This window comes from Phocoena sinus, chromosome 4 (genome assembly GCF_008692025.1).
Source record: "Phocoena sinus isolate mPhoSin1 chromosome 4, mPhoSin1.pri, whole genome shotgun sequence".
Taxonomy (NCBI): domain Eukaryota; kingdom Metazoa; phylum Chordata; class Mammalia; order Artiodactyla; family Phocoenidae; genus Phocoena; species Phocoena sinus.
The window spans coordinates 75829161-75847940 of record NC_045766.1 but is presented as its reverse complement, the minus strand read 5'-3'; the positions used below and the strand labels follow the sequence as shown (position 1 = coordinate 75847940).

Genomic DNA, 18780 nt, shown 5'->3' with positions numbered 1-18780 from the left:
TGCCACAATCCTGCCAGGTGGGCCTCCAGCCCATGATCTGGTCAGGCTTGCACAGGTGTTTCTTTAACAAGGTTTCTCATCCAAAAGACATCTTCCAAACCGTTTCTTCACTCCAAAATGAAACTAAGCACCGGAGGTCAGCGGCACCTCCCTGGGTAAATCCCGCGTGGGGTAGGGGGTGGGAGACGTCGCCCCTGGAACAAATGGCCCAGGCAGCTACTTGGACTTGTCTACAGGCTCTCAATACTGGCAGGGGGCTGATGAACCACGGGCAAAACTCCGTTTGGACTTACCTTCTGGCTAGCTCACCAAACCTCTTACGGAACCAGGTTCATGCTCACCGAAGCACAGCAAGCCAAAACGCTGAGACGCCAAGGTTTGCAGCAAACAGAGGGTTTATTTGCAAGGCAGCTAAGAGAGGAGACGGGAGAACACACCTCAAATCCACCTCCCCAAGGCAAGGGGCTCGGGGTATTTATATAGGATAACCAATAAAGAAGCAGGGCGGTTTGAGGACCATGGAGTGTGGGGAAAGGTGATTGGAAAAAGGTGCAAAAATCCTTGTTCTGCGCAAGCGTAACTAAGCTACCGGCCTCTGCTCGGTCAAAAGGTCACTTGCGCATGCCTAGTTGAAGGGTTGGTGGTTAAGAGTCTTAACCAGCTCAGCTTGAACCAGAAGCAGCTGACTCTAAGTCTCTGGAAAACAACTCGGGCCAATGTTATTGTTTCGGCTACGTGCAGATTGGAGGACACGCAAGTCTTTTGTAGCAACAATTAAAATGACCTTGATTAGTGAAGGCAGGTTACAGGTGAAATGGAATTGACTAACAATTACCCACGGTTTCACTCCAGCCTGAAAAGATCTTCGAATTAAACTTTAGCTCTATGCAATTACATCCTTCACCACGCACATTTGAATTCCTAATGTCTATTCTCTTTGGGGCAGGAGACCTGCCTAGGACCAGGACTACCACATCTGTGTCCCCATGTGGCCATTGTTGCAATGAACCCCAGTGAAGTGTCTTTCAACGGTTCCTTCATTTTCACTTGTGTTCAATTTAATTTCACCAAGCCCCTCTGGTTTTATTTCCTGAACCCAAATATAACCCTGCATCTGATGGGTGCAGCAGCTGGGAATTGCTGAAAAGTGTCCCCTGGCTTCCTACCCCCCCTTTCCCTTCCTCTCAGGGGAGGAGGAGTCCTGGACACACATGAACTTACTTCCCTGCCTGGGCTTACCAGACAGGCCCGCTTTAATCTCATCTGTTAATTACCAGCTGTGTGGACTTAGGCAAGTAACTCAACCTCTCTGTTTCTTCATCAGTGAAATGCGGTGGCCAGGATGATTAAATGACGGCATGTTTGTAGGGTGCTTATCCCATGCTCTGGCACACAGAGTGCCTAATAAATGGTAGCCCTTGTTCTTAGCTATCCAGGTCAAGTCAGTTCACCTCCTGCCTACATCTCCCCCACTGCCACCTACTTGGGCCCTTTCGATGATCTGTGTTCCCTCTTGTATTTTCAATTTTCATTCCCTTAGCAAAGAAACATGTTTGGCTCACCTGTTTTAAAACATCCTCCCCTTGACCCTGGATCTTTTCTGGTTCCATCCTCCATCCCTTGTCCCCTTCACCCCTGGCCCCTCTCCTCATCTCTCCATCTCTCAGCCTCCTGCACCCTGGCATGTCAAAGGTCACCAGTCCAAGGTCACCAGCGTTCTCCCACCTGTTGCTACAATGACTGCAGTCTTCAGCTGACATTCTCGCCACAGCAGTGCACTGTGCCCACTCAGGGGCACTCTCCACCCTCTGAGGCTCCCTCCGCAGTGCCTCTCCTGTGCTGAGTGCACTGTTCTTCCAGCTGGAGCCAGGCCCACGGCCCACGATGTAAATCAGACCAGGACACGTTACCAGTGAAAGTGTTTAATAGTTAAATTAGTTAAATAGACTTTTCAATTTCCATGGGAAATCATAATTGTATTCATTTTTGCAAGAGCAGGGATAAAAAGTGTGCACACCCCTTGGAGGGAATGAAGAGCTAGCACTACACGTTGTCACCAGTCACTGCCGGGATGGGGAGGATGGGTCCCCACAAGGCCAGGGAGGCCATGACCAACAGGGGAAACACAGGAGAAACTCAGCACACACATTACTCAGGTTGGGAGCAAAATGAAAACCCAGCACCACTGGCGGGCCATATGGAGGGGTCAGGGACTTGAATACAACACCAGGGAGAGAGCCGGCCCCTCATGACAGATGCAAGAGGCGTGATGCAGAATTCAGAGGCTGGAGCAGCAAAAGCACAGAGAGACTAAGGCTGCCAGTTTTAGGTCCATAAGCTTTGCTTCTCAGAGCTGTGTTCAAACTGGGGTGGGAGACAGTGTGTGGAAAGGGGAGGGTGGTGCTAGTGTCCAGTGAGAGGTGGTGCAGGTGGGCATCAAAGTAACACTTCGCAGCTGGCACATAGCTGCCTCCTCACCTCCTTCAAGCCCATGTTGGAGGTAAGAATAATGCTGCCCTGAGAAGCAACGAGAAGATCTGGGCACAGGACCAAAGGATTCTGTTTGAATATGTCTCTATAATAGTATATCATTTCCCAAATGCCTCCCTCATAGGGTATAAAAAATAGAGCTTTTTCTTGGTATATCTGACTGCTTCCTCCCCCCAAAACAAAAATCAGACAAAACGAAATTTCTGCTAGCTTTGCCCCATGGACTCTGAAGCTGGCCTCTACTCTTTCCTCTGTCTGGTTTGCAGGTGGAGAGCAAGGCCACCGCCCTTTCCTTGCCTGAGAACTGCACATTACATCCCCAAGTCTGAGGGATCATCTCCCGAGAGAGCCACCTGCACCTCGGCCAACAGAGGAGCCAGGCAGGCGAGGTTTCCTCACACCCCCAACACCAGCTGAGCTCTCAGAGTTGCAGAAGCTGCCTCTCTGCAGGCAGCAAACGCTGACATCTCAGGGAGTGGAAGGGTGGAAGGTGGCCGAGCTGTCCACGGCAGGTTGAGGCTGCTTCCCTTGATTCCGACTTGGCCTGAGATGGGAAAGAAGCTTTTGTCTTCTTTTCATTTTGTTTGCATTTTACTTAGGCGAAGTGATATGTGTGTGTGTGTGTGTGAAAGAGAGAGAGAGAGAGAGAGAGGTGGGGTAATGTGTGCATGCATCTTCCTACCTATGGTACCCCGAAAGGACATGCTCACTGTTCTGGTTGGACCTGGGGAAATCTGAAGTGAGGGAAACAGGTGTCCTGAATGAGACCAGTTCCGCAGCATAAACACACACACACACACTCCAGTACACTGACATACGTACAGTACAAATGAGCACAAATGCCCTGCTGTGCACAGCTGTTTTCTAATATAGAGAATTTACAAAATATAGAATTTGGTATATTTGTTAGATCTCCAAGGTTTTCAATAATACAAAGTAAAAAATACAAAAAGACAAGTTGGGCTCCCCGCCCTCCCTCCCCAGTGGCATCCTGCTTTACCTGTGGGTTTCTTACACGCATACAACTAGCATAGTCTAAAGAAGGGCACAGAAACGTGTTTTGTTTTATTTAATAAATATTTTCTTTTTCTCAGAACCGCCACTCCTTGCTCCGGGGCCTCTGGCCTCCCCCTCGCAGTTCTGCCCCCTCCAGGGGCACCGGCTGTGTGTGTGGGTGTGGGAGGAGCCCGCGAGGAAGGCCTCGGTCCCTCCAAAGCCAGCACTCCTGAGCCGGGCCCCCTCCACCACGGAGCAGGGCCTCGGCCTCGGTCTCGGTGTGAAGTTTAAAGGTTCACATAGAAAAGCAGCCCCAGGGCCCGAGGTCAGGTGGCGCCGCCTCCCGCCCGCCGAGGCCGTGCTCCCGCGGCCCCGCACACAGAGCTGCCGCGCGCCCAGGCCCCTCCAGCGGCGTCTCTCCGCCCGCGCACGCGCCGCAGCACCCGTTAGAAAACGAGATTCCGACCGAGTCTGGCGGCATCTACTACAGGGGGAGACATCTTTGGTCAGCTTGGTGCTCGCAGGACGCTGGCACCCCGGGGCCTGGGACGGAGACCGCCCGCCCGCCAAGGCAGAAGCTGCTTCTGGAGTCAAAGTGGAAAATCTCAGGGCGGCTTCGTGGGCTGGAGCGAGGCTTCCACCGTTTCTCTGGAGGCCAGGCTGCCTGGCGTACGCAGCGGCTGCTAACTGGGCGGGGGCCCTCCGTTGAGGAAGTATGTCATCATCTCGCCTTTGCCCTTGACCTTGACCACACCCCGGCACTCCAGCTGGTACGTGTTGGCGGCCAGCACCTGGTACATGTCTGTGGTGACCTAGGAGGCAAACGAGGAGAGAGGACAGGCCATTCATGACCTGAGCCCTGACTGCCTCCGACTCAGAAGGATGGGCAGCGTGCCCCTGCGGGGCGGCTCGTGCAACGAAGGGCCTCAGAAACCGGAAGGGCGGCAGCACCCACCCCTGCTGCCTGGCGTGGCGAGCACCTCGTGTGTGCCTGCGGCCCGCAAACTGCCTGTCATCGTCCACAGTGGGAGAAACGCAGACGCTGAGGGGAGGCGCTCAGGAGCTCACAGCCGTCTGACTCCCCACAATCACTGCCCAAGGGTTTACCGAAGTCTCACTCCTGAGTGATCAGAAAGTTCTAGAAACCAGTTTTTCACCACAGACAGTTGTAGAACCACTGGTGATCTCATTTCATCCTTCTGTGAGGTAAGAACTATGACCTCAGGCTCATAAAATCTAAGTCACTTGCCCGATGTTACGTAGCTAATAAATGCTAGAGCCCGGATTCACTTCAGATGGTACTGCCTGTCTGCTTTGGCTTTTGGAACAAAGAGGAGCACTCACAGGTGGTTTCAGTAATGACACAGCACTACTGCAGGGCGAAGGGCCAGAGCAGGGGGCACAGGAGCAGGAGGACGACGAGTGCCTCACCCCAAGGTGATCCAAGAGCCATTTCCGAGCATAGCCAGCACCCGCCCCCCGCCAGCGCCCCCATCACACGCCTGCTGTCGGACCAGGGAGGAGGGGGCAGCATGTTCCGTGAAAGGTAAGCCCCATGCAAAGGCGAGGTGCTGGGTTGTCGTGTGGTTACTGACTGAGCCCCTCACACCTGTCTGTGGCTGGGGTTGGAGGCTCTGTAAACACTCATCCTGTCTCCCCATCTCCCTTGAGGACCCCCACTCCCATCCTGCTGTCCGTTCCCCCGCCCCCCGCTTTGGCACAGGGATGGAGGTGAGAGAAGGCCATCTGGCCAGGGCCCTCCGGCAGCACCCACAGGCCAGCCAGGGCTGTGCTGGGGTCAGCCCCTTTGTTCAGAGGCCCCCCAGGGGAGAGAAGTTAGGGGCCAGTTAAGCAGCGTCCGTGTGAGCAAGGACCTTAACAGTGGCCCCCGAGGCCGGGGAGGCTAAATGACTGGCCACAGCCTCACAGGGACCTGGGGGTGCCGGACTAGAGCCCAGTCCAGGGCCTCTCTGTGTCAGATTGGAGCAGAAAGAATCAAGGAAGGCCTGAGAAAAGCAAAGAAAAGAGGCTGAAGAGCAGCAGGCCTCGGAATCACAAGCACCAGACGCAAAGGGTGAAGACGGGAGAACGTCTCCAGGCCTCTGGCCAGGCGCCTTGGCTCCTGAGGCTGGTGGGAGCGCCATGCCGGGACCAGTGGCCTCGTCTGGTTCTCAGAGCTAGGCCCTGAGTGCTGTGGGCTCCATTTGGCAAGACCCTGCTCGTTGCGGCCGCCTCGTGTCCGCTCTGCGTGCCTGGTGGCCTGGCATCTGCAGCTGGCTGCCCTCATCCCCCCCAGTTCCTTCTGTGGCCAGTAGAGGGCTTGCACAGGGTAGAAGATCTGTCCAAGGTACCGACGGACCAAAACACAATTGTGTTCTCCAAGCTTCCAAGATTACCAGCGCCAACTGCCCCATCACCCTCAAATCTGGCTGCGGAAATTCTGACTGGGCACAGCGGGCGGCCTGCGGAAGACCACTTAGCATCACGCAGAGGTCCCCACAGGGGTGCACTCACCTGGATGCGGTCGGGCACGCCGGTGCTGTCCATGCGGCTGGCCACGTTCACTGTATTGCCCCAGATGTCGTACTGCGGTTTGCGGGCCCCAATCACCCCAGCCACTACGGGGCCGATATTGAGCCCTGCAGGGGACAGAAGTGAGAGTGCTCATCAGGGTTCAGACTGACGCTTGCCCTGCCTGCCCTCACTACCGTTCTCGCTCCCCCCGACTCTTGGCCTGAAGACACCCAGCGTCCTCCCGCCCTGAGGCTGTGCTAACCCCACAGCTGCCACTGCTCTGCTCCCATTGCATGCTTGCTATCTTGAGACCACAGGAACCCAATCACATAGCCGCTGCCCCTGTGTCCTCGCCACCCAGGCAACGTTCGGCTCCTGCAAACCCACCGCTAGACTGCCCTCTTCAAAGTTTCCGGTAACCTCTGCGTTGTCCGATTGCCTTTCCTTAATCCCCCCTCTCTCGGTGGCATTTAAGTTTTCACCTTCAACTCGGACTCAATATACCAGACTCGCCATTTTCTTCTTCCTTGCTCCTCTGTTTGTTTCAGGGGTGCCACCATTCTCGTTCTTAGAACCTACCTCCTAGCCCACCTCCCTGCCCCCAGAGTCTCCTCTCTCCAGGTAATCCTCCCTCAGGCCTCTGAGCCAGGGCGGTGATGCCACAGCACCGTCCACATGGGCTCTCCCTCTCCATCTCTCTCCTACACTTCTGCTCTGGTCTGTCTGCCTTCCCAGTCCCGCCCAAGACAACACTGAGCAACCCTGCCCCTGAGCCTCTGCCGTGCTGGTCTCCACCTCAAGTGTCCTTCCTCCTTCTCTCCTGGCGAAGTCCTTCCTGGACACATCTGCCTCACCCGGCATTCGCTAGACATTTCCTGCCCCATCTCCAAGCCCCAGGGTGCTCCCTCCTATTACATAAACTGTCTCTCACACTGGGCCTTATTAAGCCTCACTGCTGCTTAACTCTTGTGTGTGAGCGGCAGGACCACAAACCCAGCAGAAGCTCCCACATACACCCCTTGGCCACTCACTAAGTCAGAAATGTCATCAGTTTTCAAAACTGTTCCCTCCACGACCCTCCTCTTTGGTTCCATCAAACCACATGTAGCTTTTTACCTCACATGCTATTCCCAGGCTGGACTGTCGCCCTCACTGGCCAAAAGCCACGCTCCCCAGGGAAGACGTTCCTGAGTCTGTAGGACGGGATCTGCCACACAAGTCTCCCAACTGCCTGCCCAGCTACTTATCTGCCTGCCACTCAGTCCCCAGTCCTAGTCCAGTGAAGGAGCTGGGGCGGCTCACAGAAATAAGTACACACTGGGAGAAAAGTGCAGATCAGTGCGGATGAGGGAGATGGGGTGAAAGGAAAATAAGAATGGCAACATCTCAGGAAACCAAGAGTGACATTAACATAGAAGCACAGGCTGCCCGTCAGTTAAAGCAGGCCCCCAGCTGGCTCTGGTCTGGCTTTCCAGCAGCCGATGCAAAACGAAAACCTGGTCCAGTCCATAGGCATGTGTCCACGGGCCCACACGGCCAGCTCCTCGGGGAAAGCCCAGTTCCCAGCACTCGGGCCAGAACGAAAGGTCTCCTGAGGACATTCATGATCACAATATTGATTTTTAGGAATCCAATATTTCAGTCTAATGTGCTAATTTTTAGAACTGAAACACCAGTATTTTTGTTGGTGAATCTCTGTTCCTTTTTTACAGAATTTGAAACCTGAATAATTTTTGGCCTGAGATATTTCTTGGAGAGGGGGTCGATCATACAGTAAAATTTTGACAGGAACAAAGGCCTGCTCTTTTGGAAAGCATTCTTTACCTCCACCATCCTCAGAAGGAGGAGAGAGCAATGCTCGACAAAGCAGTTTCTTCTGAAAAAGGAACTCTTACTCTGAAAGCCTGGGCATCCTTGGCAAGACACATGCTAAAAAAACAAACTGCTGAGACACCTTGAACCTTATCAAGCAACACAGAGTTGTGACTCTGAGATCATTTTGTGGATATAGTAGGGGAGCGAACAGGCAAGTGTGCTGATGTACGTGGGTTTTCTCTGCGCTATTCTTTCAGCTCTTCTGTAGAGTTGAAACGTGTCAGAATAAAAGGTTGGGGTAATAAAATAACAAAATTGAATACCAAAAGGTGTACGGCACAGGGAATATAGCCAATATTTTATAATAGCTTTAAATGGAGTATAATCTATAAAAATATTGAATCACTATGTTGTACATCCGCAACTAATATAATCTTGTAAATCAACTATACTTCAATTAAGAAATAAAGTAATAAAATTAATACAAATAATGAAAAAAAACTATATAGGGTTTTGGTTCAAAGATTTTCTGAACAAGTAGAGTATGGCTCTGCCTGTTTTGAAACTGACCCAGGGCCTCTGCTCAGAGCTCCCCACTCTCTCCCGCAGCGGCCCTGCCTCCAGGACACCACAGCATCTACGAAGCTCCTCAAAGCCACACAGCGAGGGCCAAGGCATTTGACAAAGAAGGGATCCAGGGAAGGATATGTGGACTTGACTTATCTCCACATCCTCACCATTTCTTTCCCCAGTTCGCGTAGACCAGAAGAGCTTTCACGGCACCTAGAAGATCGTGCTCACGTGTGCACGGAAACCACTTGGAGCTCAGTGATAACCTCTCTCTGAGTTCCTGCCTCTCCCACTGGGTGCCCCTCTGCCCTTGGCGCACAGCATCCCCCCACAAAGCCTTTCTGGCAGGCACAGTGAGTGGGAGAGGCAGGAACTCAGAGAGAGGGTGTCCAGTGCTTACCACCATGCAGAGGAGGCACCTCCAGGCCCTGGGAGAACTCTGCTGTGTGATGGGGGCCTACCCCCACCCCTCGGGCAGGGACACACTGCAGTGTTAGCCTCTGCTCGGACTGGGTCATGGTGGCGGCATGGGGGATGGTGGGTGGGAGTCCCAACAAGCCCTCAGGACTCCAGGCTGGGCTCACCAATCTTCATCTGGAAGTTGTTGAAGGAGTGCTCGTTGATGTATTTCATTTGGTCCATCAGCTTCATGGCGAAGTCAGCCAGAGCTTTGATGTGGGTCTTGCCCACCTTGTCATAGGTGGAGTCGTTGAGGCCCGAGGCGGCCATGTAGGTGCTGCCGATGGTCTTGATCTTTTCCAGCTGCCTGAACCGATCCTCACTGATGATCTGGACAGATGGAGGACAAACTGGGTCACCCCCAAGTTGGGCACTGAGGTCTGCAGGGAAGTGCAGCAGCACGGCCCCTCTTGTCTCCTCAGTTCACACAGGGGGCCCATTTCCGTCACCAACTCAGTGCAAAGCCCTGGTGCTCCCCAACAGTCTGGTCTTCTCCGGCACTTACCCTGTGGCTGTCTAGTGGCTGTGGGCTATCTATGAGCCCAGCCCCGTACAAGAGCCCCTGGGGCCAGGTCACTAGTCACCTCTGGGGCTCTGTCCTCCGACAGGGATTGGCAGCCATTTTCCCCTTTCCTGGCTCAGGTCTCCATCCCTCCCAGGGAGACCTCCTCACCGTTGTCCAGCAGGACACTCTCCTCCTGTCTCCAGGACCTGCCGGAAGCCTGTCCACACCCATTGCAGCCAACTCCAGTTACCCCGCCGCCCGGGAGTCTCGGGGCCTGCTTCTGACACTGCCTGGTCCCAGCTCCACGCCCCAGCCCCTGTATTCCCGCTGGCTCGTCCCTCTCATGCTCACTACGCGGTGAGCTCCCAGCCCCGAGACTGCTCTACTGGTCACAGCATCCCCAAGGCCTGGCACACACTGGGTGCTCAACAAGGGAGTAAATAAACCAAGAAGAAAATGTCTTTGTTTCTGCCTCTGCTGTTCAGGGGTTTGCATCTTTGTCCTGTCTCCTCCTTTAGCCTGGGAACTCCTCCTCCCTCGGACTCTCTCAAATGCTGAGTCCCAGCCTGAGCCCCATCCAGTCCTAGATGGCATGAGAGGAACGGCGGGTGATGGGGGCGAGTCAGCCAGGCGGGGCTTCGATGGGGCAGCCAACGTGCACAGACTGCGAATTCAAACAGCTGGGCTGGAACTCCAGCTCTGCCGCTTGCAGGCAGTGACCCAAGGCAGGACGCTTAACGTGCGGGGGCCACGTCCTCCCCATCGTGACATGGTGATGGGGAGGAAATGTATGCAGATGCCTGGGACAGTGCCTGGGACACAGAGCGCCTGACGCCCCTGCTCACATCTGGTGATGGGAAAGGGGGCGTCGGGGCCCGGCCGCACCTCGTCAAAGTCGGCGATGATCTCGTTGAGCAGCCTCAGGCACTCGACGCCCTCGTTGTTGGCCTCCAGCTCCACGTAGAACTCGGAGAAGTTGGCGATGGAGGCGAACATGACGGCCACGCACTCACACGACTGATAGTAGAGCTCATCGTTGCGCCGCTCGCGGGCCAGGAAGTGCGCGGCTACGTCCTTGGGCAGGATGTTGTGCAGAAGCCGCCGGTTGTAGGCCTGCAGCTCCTCCATCTCCTCCTTCTCCTCGGTGGCCTGGGGCAGAGGACTCGGTCAGAGGGAGGGCAAGCATCGTGCTGCTCAGAAAAAGGCAGTGCGATCCGCCCACGCGCCAACGCAGGCCCAAGATTTCAGCAAGGGCTGACCTTGCATCCTCGCTGCTGTCTCTGCTTCCTGGTTTTCTATGAAGAGCATCTCTTACTTTGACCAACAGAAAAGAGAGATCTGTAGGTAGCTAACTCTTCCCGCCTACCTCTTGGAAAGCGACACCTATGAGAGCATTGATCCTGAAGGAGGGAACCCTGAGTGGACACAGGCCCCGGAGGAGAGGCCGGAAGGATCCTGTCTGCCCCAGATGAGGAGAAGGCAGGAGGGTAAAGGGATGGTCCAAAACCACACCCAAATGGCCCTCCGGCCACCCAAAGGCTCCTCGACTTTGCATTTTCTCCTTCATATCGGGAAATGCGATCGGAAAGGCGGTTTGAGAAAAATCACTTTAGCAGACTGACCACAGAGAAAAGGGCTCGAAGCGCTGCCCGTTCTCCCTGGTTCCCGGAGAGCTGCCTCATCCCAGGGCCAGACGCAACCCGCAGGGCCAGGAGGTGCACGTACCCCGAGGTTCCCACCTGGGCGGGACAAGGACATCACTGATGACTTTGGTTCTCCCCTAGCTTGGGTCCTGGGTCTGGGACAAGCTCACTCTCCAGGATAAAGGGGCAGTGCAGAGCCCTCGGGTCAAGAGGCCAACAGTGGCCCACAGGCTGAAGCACAGAGGTAGTCCTGCACCTCGGCATGCGATGAGCCAGATGACCAGAGTGTTCAAGGGACACGGGGGTACAGACTGGAGTCTGCAGGCTTCCTCCCCTCAATGGCAAACAAAATGGCCTCCTGAACTGGGGGTGGCCGTGTTGGTAAGGCAGGCAGGCAGGCAAAGGATCACTGGCAGGGCTGTTTAAAGGATCCAGCCAGCCCGCCTGGGCCTTCCCTAACTACACATGGAGGCCCTTCTATTCACTGCAACTAGAACATCCAAAAGGGCCAGGACTATTTCTCAGGGCCCCGGATCTCCCGGTAGGCGGTGGCTGCCTACAGGGAAGGAGCTGGCACACCTGCAGGACTGGGTCCAGCAGGGAAGGAGAAAGCTCAGGGACCCTAAGGCTCAGGGTCTAAGCCTTGCCTCTGAGGTGAGAGGACCCACTTCATTCCTGGAGCCACTGGAAACGTGGCCACAAGGATGGGGATCACACCCGAGGAAGCTCCTGGACCCTCAGGTGCCTGGGGGCGGTCCAGCGGGCATGTGCTGTCTTCCTGCCAGGTGACCTCTGCTCCTATGAGGTGGGACAGTCTGACCACCGCCCTCCCCATAAATAAGTAGCACCTGCTCCTACTCGGGAATGGGTGTGCCAGAGGGAGAAGGCTGGAGTGGGAATCCCGTACTTCTCGCCTGCTGTCCCGTGGAGGAGCCCCAGCTGGTCCATCTGCCTCTGAAAATGCACCTGACTGCCCCCACCCCTGCTCCCCACATGTCTGGGGACGCTGGAGCGCCTCAGCTCCTCGGATCAGCCTGCAGGTGGCAGAAATGTGACACGTGCCTTCCCAGAGAGCCTCTGCCCAACATGGCAGGCAGGGTGGCTGTGGAGGCTGTGGGTGGGGACTCAGGGAGCAGAGACGCGGCTGGGGACGCACGCCAAGCGCAGAGGCCCTGGCCAGGTATGGCTGCCACATCTGGGGAGCTCTGCCCAAGACATGCAGCACAGCCAGCTGCTTCTAGGGCTGGGCTCTGCCCAGGCAGGATAGCTTAGGGGTCCACAGACGCTTGCTGGCGCTAGTAAGTTCAATGCTGTGGGAGGGGGACAAGAACGGGCTCTCCCGAGAGCTGAGGCCGAGTGGAGGGGGCCTTGCGGGTTAGGGTGTGTTCCTCGTGCAGGTGCTTCAGGGAAGCTAAGAACCTCAGGCTCCCCACCTCCCCGCCAGCACCGCACCCACCCATCATGACCACAGACCCGACAGCTAAATGGGCTGCTGCATAAGACTGGGCGTGCGGACTGGACCATCACTCACCCATCCCGAGGACCTGCGTTCAGGTTATTGTTTATCCCTCCCCAAAGCCCTGGAGCACGAGGGGAGATGGAGGGAGGTGGACGCATCCTGGGCCTGTCAGAGAGCTTGAGTGGAGAGAGGCTGACACACCTGGAGCAGGTAGAGACACGCTCACCACCCGCCCGCAGACACACACCGTGTGCATGGCCTTCTTCATTGTTTTCAAAATGGGAAGTGCTCAGCCACTTCCCTTCCAATTTTCCCTTCCTTCCCGCCCTTGTGCAGAGCCCTTGGTGCCTGAAGAAGGAAGTGATCAGAGGAAGGGGTGCCACGTGCGGTATGTCCAGTGTGCAAGGAAGCAGGGCAGTGAGGGGGAGAGGGCATGGTAGGGCAGAGAAGGGGGCTGGGGTGGGTGGGAGGTCGGGTCCGTCGAGCAAATGAGTAAATAGATGAAAGGAATGGAAGGGGAGGTTCTCACTGCCAGAGATGATATTTGCATGCATGGAAGGGAGAAGGCTAGAAAGAAGCCTGAGGTGTTGCATTGGCAATGGGGGTGCTGCTATAAGCTCACGGTTTTAAATATCAACAGACAGATATTGGAGTAGTATCCATCTGTATGTATGTGTGTATGTGTATGTTGGTTTCTATGTTCCTCTATACATACATACATTTCCTGGCTTTGTCCACAGAGAGGACCTAGAACGGTGAGCACACGGAGTGCCCTGATCTGGGTTTCTAAATACCATTCTCCACTCAAAAGAACTGGGGCACTTTGAAGGGAAAGTACGTGACAAGCCCCAGACATCTTCTTGTGCCAGAAAGTAAGAAGATGCTCAAAGAATGATGGAGCCGACTGAAGACACACCGACCAGAGCCAGGACAATTAAAGCATTAAAATAAGTGGGAGGAGCAGAGTAAACCCCACTGAATCCGATAGGAATCTGGGAGTCTGTGCTGATGCAGATAAATGAATGACCAAGTAAATGCGAGGGGGAGGAGGAGAGCTCTGCCTTACAGGAGAATGCCGATTAACACATGCAGAAGGAATGACAGACAGAGGTCATCACTACCTGGCAGGCAGGAGTCAGCAATGGATGCTGAGGCTGGTGGGTGAGGTTTGCTGGAGATCAGAATATTGGCGTAATACCAGAGTATCTTTCCACAAAATGCTAATTGAGTACAAAGGGGAAGATGGGGACCTGACAGTGGAGAAATCTGGCAGACGCCCACTTGAGTGGGTGATCAAGGTAAATGTCACCACGGGTGGGACAGACCAACATAGAGGAGTCCCCAGGGTGATGCTCTGAGAAGTGCACAGTGTCATTTCCACGTTTTCCTCCAAGAAGGCATGGCCTGAGTCTGGACATGGGAAACATCAAGGGCTCTAGACTGAGGGTCACAGAGTAAGGACCTCTTTAAGACTGGCAAACATGAGAGGAGAAGAAAGACAGGAGACATGACAACTAAATGCATAGGGTACACCAGATGGGATCCAGGGCCAGAACTGGGACAGTTGACACAACGTGAACAGCTCTGTGGGTGGGATGGCATTGTGGGTGGACGGTGTTGATTTCCTGACTGGGAGTTCGCACAGGGATAATGCAGAGTGTCCCTGCTTTTGGGAGGTAGACACTGGAGAATTTAGGGGGTTGATGGGGCATCGTTTCAGAAAAGAGAGAGACGGGGTGACGGAGCAAATGTAGACAAATGGCTGGGGAATCTGATAAAGGGACTGGTGGAGTTCTTTATACTGTTCTTTTAACTATTCTGTAAGTTTAAAGTTATTTTTTAAAACTTCCATAAAAGAAGGTAAAAATGGGGGGGTGCATGGGTATGGGGTAGGAAGTCAGGGAGGAAAGATAAAGAGTGGAAATGACCTGCTTCTGCAGCCACATGTGGAGAGAAACACTGACAATACAAGTGCCTGACATCAACTGGGTCTCCAAACCTCCCCAAACCCTCAGCACAGCTGGGGTCGGTGGGGGGATGGATGGGGGCAGGCTGCAGCCGGGGACGCAGGAGGCAACGGGAGTGCTTTGGGCAGATGTTGGGGCCTCAGACCAAGGGGACTGGAGGAAGTCTTGTCCACAACACACCCCTTTTTCCCTGGCTGTTTTGGTTCAGGGGGGTTCACCCTGGCTGAAAGCTGGAAGGCTTCAGCTCTCTGGGAGAGACAGGCACCCCGCCTCATGGCTCCTCCAGGTCTTCCGGGGCTACAAGAAAACTGCTATTGCCTGGGCACCGGGGAGTCAGAGGTAGGGGCTCCGGGGAAGCTCCAGGCTACTCTGCTCAGCAGACAGGCGGCCTCGGTTTGACCCTGTGCCCTCAGGAGCTGGACAAGGCCCCGAGATGCGGGTCAAGGGGCAGCTGGTCACAAAGATGCGGAGTGGCAGGCTCACCCTCCCTGGCCTCCGCCCCCTTCTCGGGGCCTTTGTAACACAACAGGGTCACCCAACAGCAACCACCTTGGGAGGGGCTCCCTGGGGGCTCCTGGGGGGAGGCGGGGGTGTGAGCAGAGAAGTGGAGGGGCATTGGCCCTGGACCCCACAAAGCCTGGTCAGCCCCCAGGAGAGACTCGGGGACCTCCTGGGAGCTTCCCCAAGAAGAGAGGCATGAGTAAGTCGGGAGGAGGCTGGGAGGCTGCCCTCTGAGAAGAGAAGGTGCAGCCTCACACTGGGTAACCCCGAGGCCCCTCCCAACCCAGGGCATTCCGCATGGAAAACATGCTCCCCCAGCCTCAGGGCAACCCCACCAGAGACACCCAATAGCAGGGGCAGCCAGATGCCCCCGTCTTCACTCAGCATCCCGTGAAAATCCAGGGCCTCCTGCCCCAGCCCGAAGACTTTAATCTCAACGTTACTAGGAAGCAGAGGATGGAGGAGGCCTAAGCGAGTTGCAGATGAGCTGAAGAAGTGGTCTGCACACAGGGGCCAGGCCAGGGGAGGCAAAAAAAAGCCGGGCTAAGCTAGGCCTTGCAGGCGGCTGGGCTAGAATAACAGGTCTGAACCCCACCTTCACTCCCATCTAAGACCAGGCTTTCTCTTGGGGCTTCCCTGGTGGCGCAGTGGTTAAGAATCCACCTGCCAATGCAGGGTACATGGGTTCGAGCCCTGGTCCGGCAAGATCCCACATGCCGCGGAGCAACTAAGCCCGTGCGCCACAACTACTGAGCCTGTGCTCTAGAGCCCGCGAGCCACAACTACTGAGCCCGTGTGCCGCAACTACTGAAGCCCACATACCCAGAGCCCGTGCTCCGCAACAAGAGAAGCCACCACAATGAGAAGCTTGCGCACCGTAACGAAGAGTGGCCCGCGCTCGCCACAAATAGAGAAAGCCCCGGCACAGCAACGGAGACCCAACACAGCCAAAAATAAATAAAATAAACTAAACATACATATATATATAAAAGGCAAGACCAGGCTTTCTCATGGGCCCTTGGGTGCCCCCTCCTGCATCTTTTGAGGTGGTCCAGCAGGTCGGAAGGGGCCATAGGGGCTGCTGCTGTAGCACCTGGAGTACCCTGTGCATGGCCCAGCAGCACCCCTCCCGCAGGTGGACACAATCACGGCGCAGGGCACAGAGCCTGGAGGGCAGAGTGCTGGCTGGGTTCCAGCCCCACCGGGGCACCCAGCACCTCTGCCCCTGCCTGAGCCACCTCTCATCAAGGCCAGGGCACAGCCACCTGGCTGGACTTCCTGTCGACGATCTTTGATGCCCCTTCCAGCCATCTTCCCCTGGAGGGGTCTTCAAGCCCAGTTTAGGTCACATCGAGCCCTGCTCAGAAGCCTCTGGCACCAACTCCTGCACTAAGGCCTCCGCGGCCCCGGGAATGCACTTCCCCTACTTCTCTCCTCTCCTCCTGCCACTGTTTTCCCCCTGCCCTCCTGACTCCTTGCTGCCTCTGCCACAAACTGGGCCTGTCCATGCCTCCCCTCTGTCCCGGCATCTGGATGCCCACTGTCTTTGTGACTGAAGAGCCTCTCTCCCAGGCCCATCAGAGTCCCGGTACCAGGTACTGTCAAGGGTGGGTTTGTCAGGAGCTCCAGGGTTTTGCCTCTTGGCCCCAGAGAGCAGGGAGCAGACTCGCTGGGACGCGGGGCACCGGTCAGCTGCTGAGCAGGATGCCTTGTCAGTGCAGACCCCCCGCCCAGCCCAGCCCAGCGGATGAACTGCTCACTCACAAAGTGCCATGAGGCCTGGGGGTCCCGCCCCACCCAACCCCACCCCCGACCCCCAAGCCCGGGGCCACCCACCTGCAGTTTCCAGAGGAAGTCGAGGCGGGCGGTGGACTCCACCTGCTGGGCGTGCAGGTACAGGGCCAGCACAAAGACGGAGATGATGATGGGCGTCACCACCTTCAGCGCCACCTTGGTCGCGTGCTCAGGGCTGCAGGCGGGAGGTAGATGTCCTGGCACTTCATGCCGGGCTCTGAGTCCCCTCAGGCCTTTGTTTCTACCTCCCACTCCAGCCCCCCCTATCCTCACCCTCCTCCTCTAACTGCCTGAGGTGTGCCTCCTCCAGGAAGCCTCCTCAGTGGGCAGCCCCTGCTCAGCCCCGGCTCAGCCTGCAGCTCAGCAGCCAGCACTCTTCTCCTGATGGCTCCCTCTCCCCCATCACTGGGGCGCTTCCCTCTGGTTACATCAGGGGATGAACGAGGCCCTTGTAAAAGGCAGCATGTACATCTCAGTTCTTTCTCAGTTGACAAGACAGGGGTTGTAACAGGGGAGCCAGGCAGGCCATACTGACCATCTTTGGGCAACCTTGGGCAAGTCCTCTTAACTTCTCTGAACCTTAGTTTCCTAATCTGTAAAATGGGATAACACCCATATTTCAAGATTGCGGCAAGAATTACAGACACTGTATGCAAACTCCTTGTACAGTGTCTGACAAACAGTAGAAAATCCCAAACTGCTAGCTGTTATTGTCTGACTATATTTCTGTTAACATTATTAATCCTCCCAATAAAAACAGCTGTCCCCGACCCTGCTCCTGTCCCAGCAGAGAGCCCAAACCTTGAAGGCTGTGTAGACTCCCTGCCCAGGAGCATCCCCGAGGCAGGGCCTGACCTACACACCCTGCAGGCCTCTCCTCTGCTCCTCTCCTCTGGTGGCAGAAGGGGCACCTGTTCTCCTGCGCCCAGGATCTCATGCATGCCCCTGGGGAGAGCTTGAGGCCTGTGGAATGACGTGTGGATCCTGATGACCTTGGTCACTGAGTCTATAAATCATTTTGGGGTGGTAGGGAGATCATAAAAGAAGGGCACCTACCCAGTGAGGCCCCCTTGGTACCTAGGGAGGGGAGGGCCTCCTCCTCTATCACCCACCTTGCCACCAAGGCCCCCTCCCACCTGGGTACCGCTGGTGGCCTCTGGCTGCTCGGTGCCAAGGGCAGGCAGGGGTTGTATCAGGACACTCGGAGAAACAGCTTCAACTCACCACTGGGAGGTCCCGTTGTTGTTGAAGTCTCTGTGAACAGGAGTTGGGGAGGGCTGTTCAGGGCTGCTCCCTGCATCAGTAAGTAGTCTCCATGCCTGCTCTGCTGCCCCCCAGCCCCTGCTGTGCCCCTCGACACCCAGCTCTGCTTCCCCACGCCTCGTACTTCCGCCCCCACCACTGCTGCTCCTTTGCCACCCCCCCCCCCCCCCCAGCACCCCTCTTCCCAATCCAAGGTCACTTTCAGGATGGGAGGCTTGCAGAAAGGCCAGCCCCAATTAGCATCTGGTCACCACGACCACAAATCACCCAGCCCTTACCTGGGAGCCTGGGGCCCCCCCAGCACATCCACCTGGGCTGAAGCCTGTCCCCTCTCCTACCCCAGCCAGTCGCTGCCACCCGGAGAAGGAGAAACACTACACCTGCACTGTCCAGTATGGTAGCCACTGGCTACTGAGCTTAAAATGTGGCTAGTACAGTTTAAAATGTCCTGTAAGTGTAAAATAGATACTAGGTTTTAAAGAATTAGTGTGGAAAAATGTCAAATATTCCATTAATAATTTTAAACTGACTATATATGAAAATAATACTCTGAATATATTGGTTAAATAAATACATTATTAAAATTGCTTGTTTTGCCTTTTTAATATAGCTACTAGAAAATTTTAAATCACATCTGTGGCCTGCATGATTTATCTAGTGGACAGTGCTGCCCTAGAGCCACACCAGGGTCTCCCAACCCAGAAAGGACCTCCATTCTCTGTGGCTGCTTCAACAGGAAGAGTGGAGGGGCTCTGGGGAGGGGCGGGGCAGGAGAGAAGGAGGAGGCAAAGTTCCCAGCTCCCG

At 55.5% G+C, this 18780-nt stretch overlaps 1 protein-coding gene across 1 annotated transcript in view; it reads right to left on the bottom strand.

Moving 5' to 3' along the window:
• Window positions 1-1908: 1908 nt before the first annotated feature.
• The window catches only part of ADCY5 (adenylate cyclase 5), a 156355-nt gene continuing 139483 nt past the window's right edge, over window positions 1909-18780 (bottom strand). Inside the window, exons 16-21 of the mRNA XM_032630779.1 lie at window positions 17938-17967; window positions 16756-16888; window positions 10235-10498; window positions 8970-9174; window positions 6001-6125; window positions 1909-4298 (exon numbers count right to left, since the gene is read on the bottom strand). Of these exons, the coding sequence (XP_032486670.1) occupies window positions 4170-4298; window positions 6001-6125; window positions 8970-9174; window positions 10235-10498; window positions 16756-16888; window positions 17938-17967 (886 nt within the window). The 3' untranslated portion in view covers window positions 1909-4169. The remainder of the gene's footprint in view (window positions 4299-6000; window positions 6126-8969; window positions 9175-10234; window positions 10499-16755; window positions 16889-17937; window positions 17968-18780) is intronic.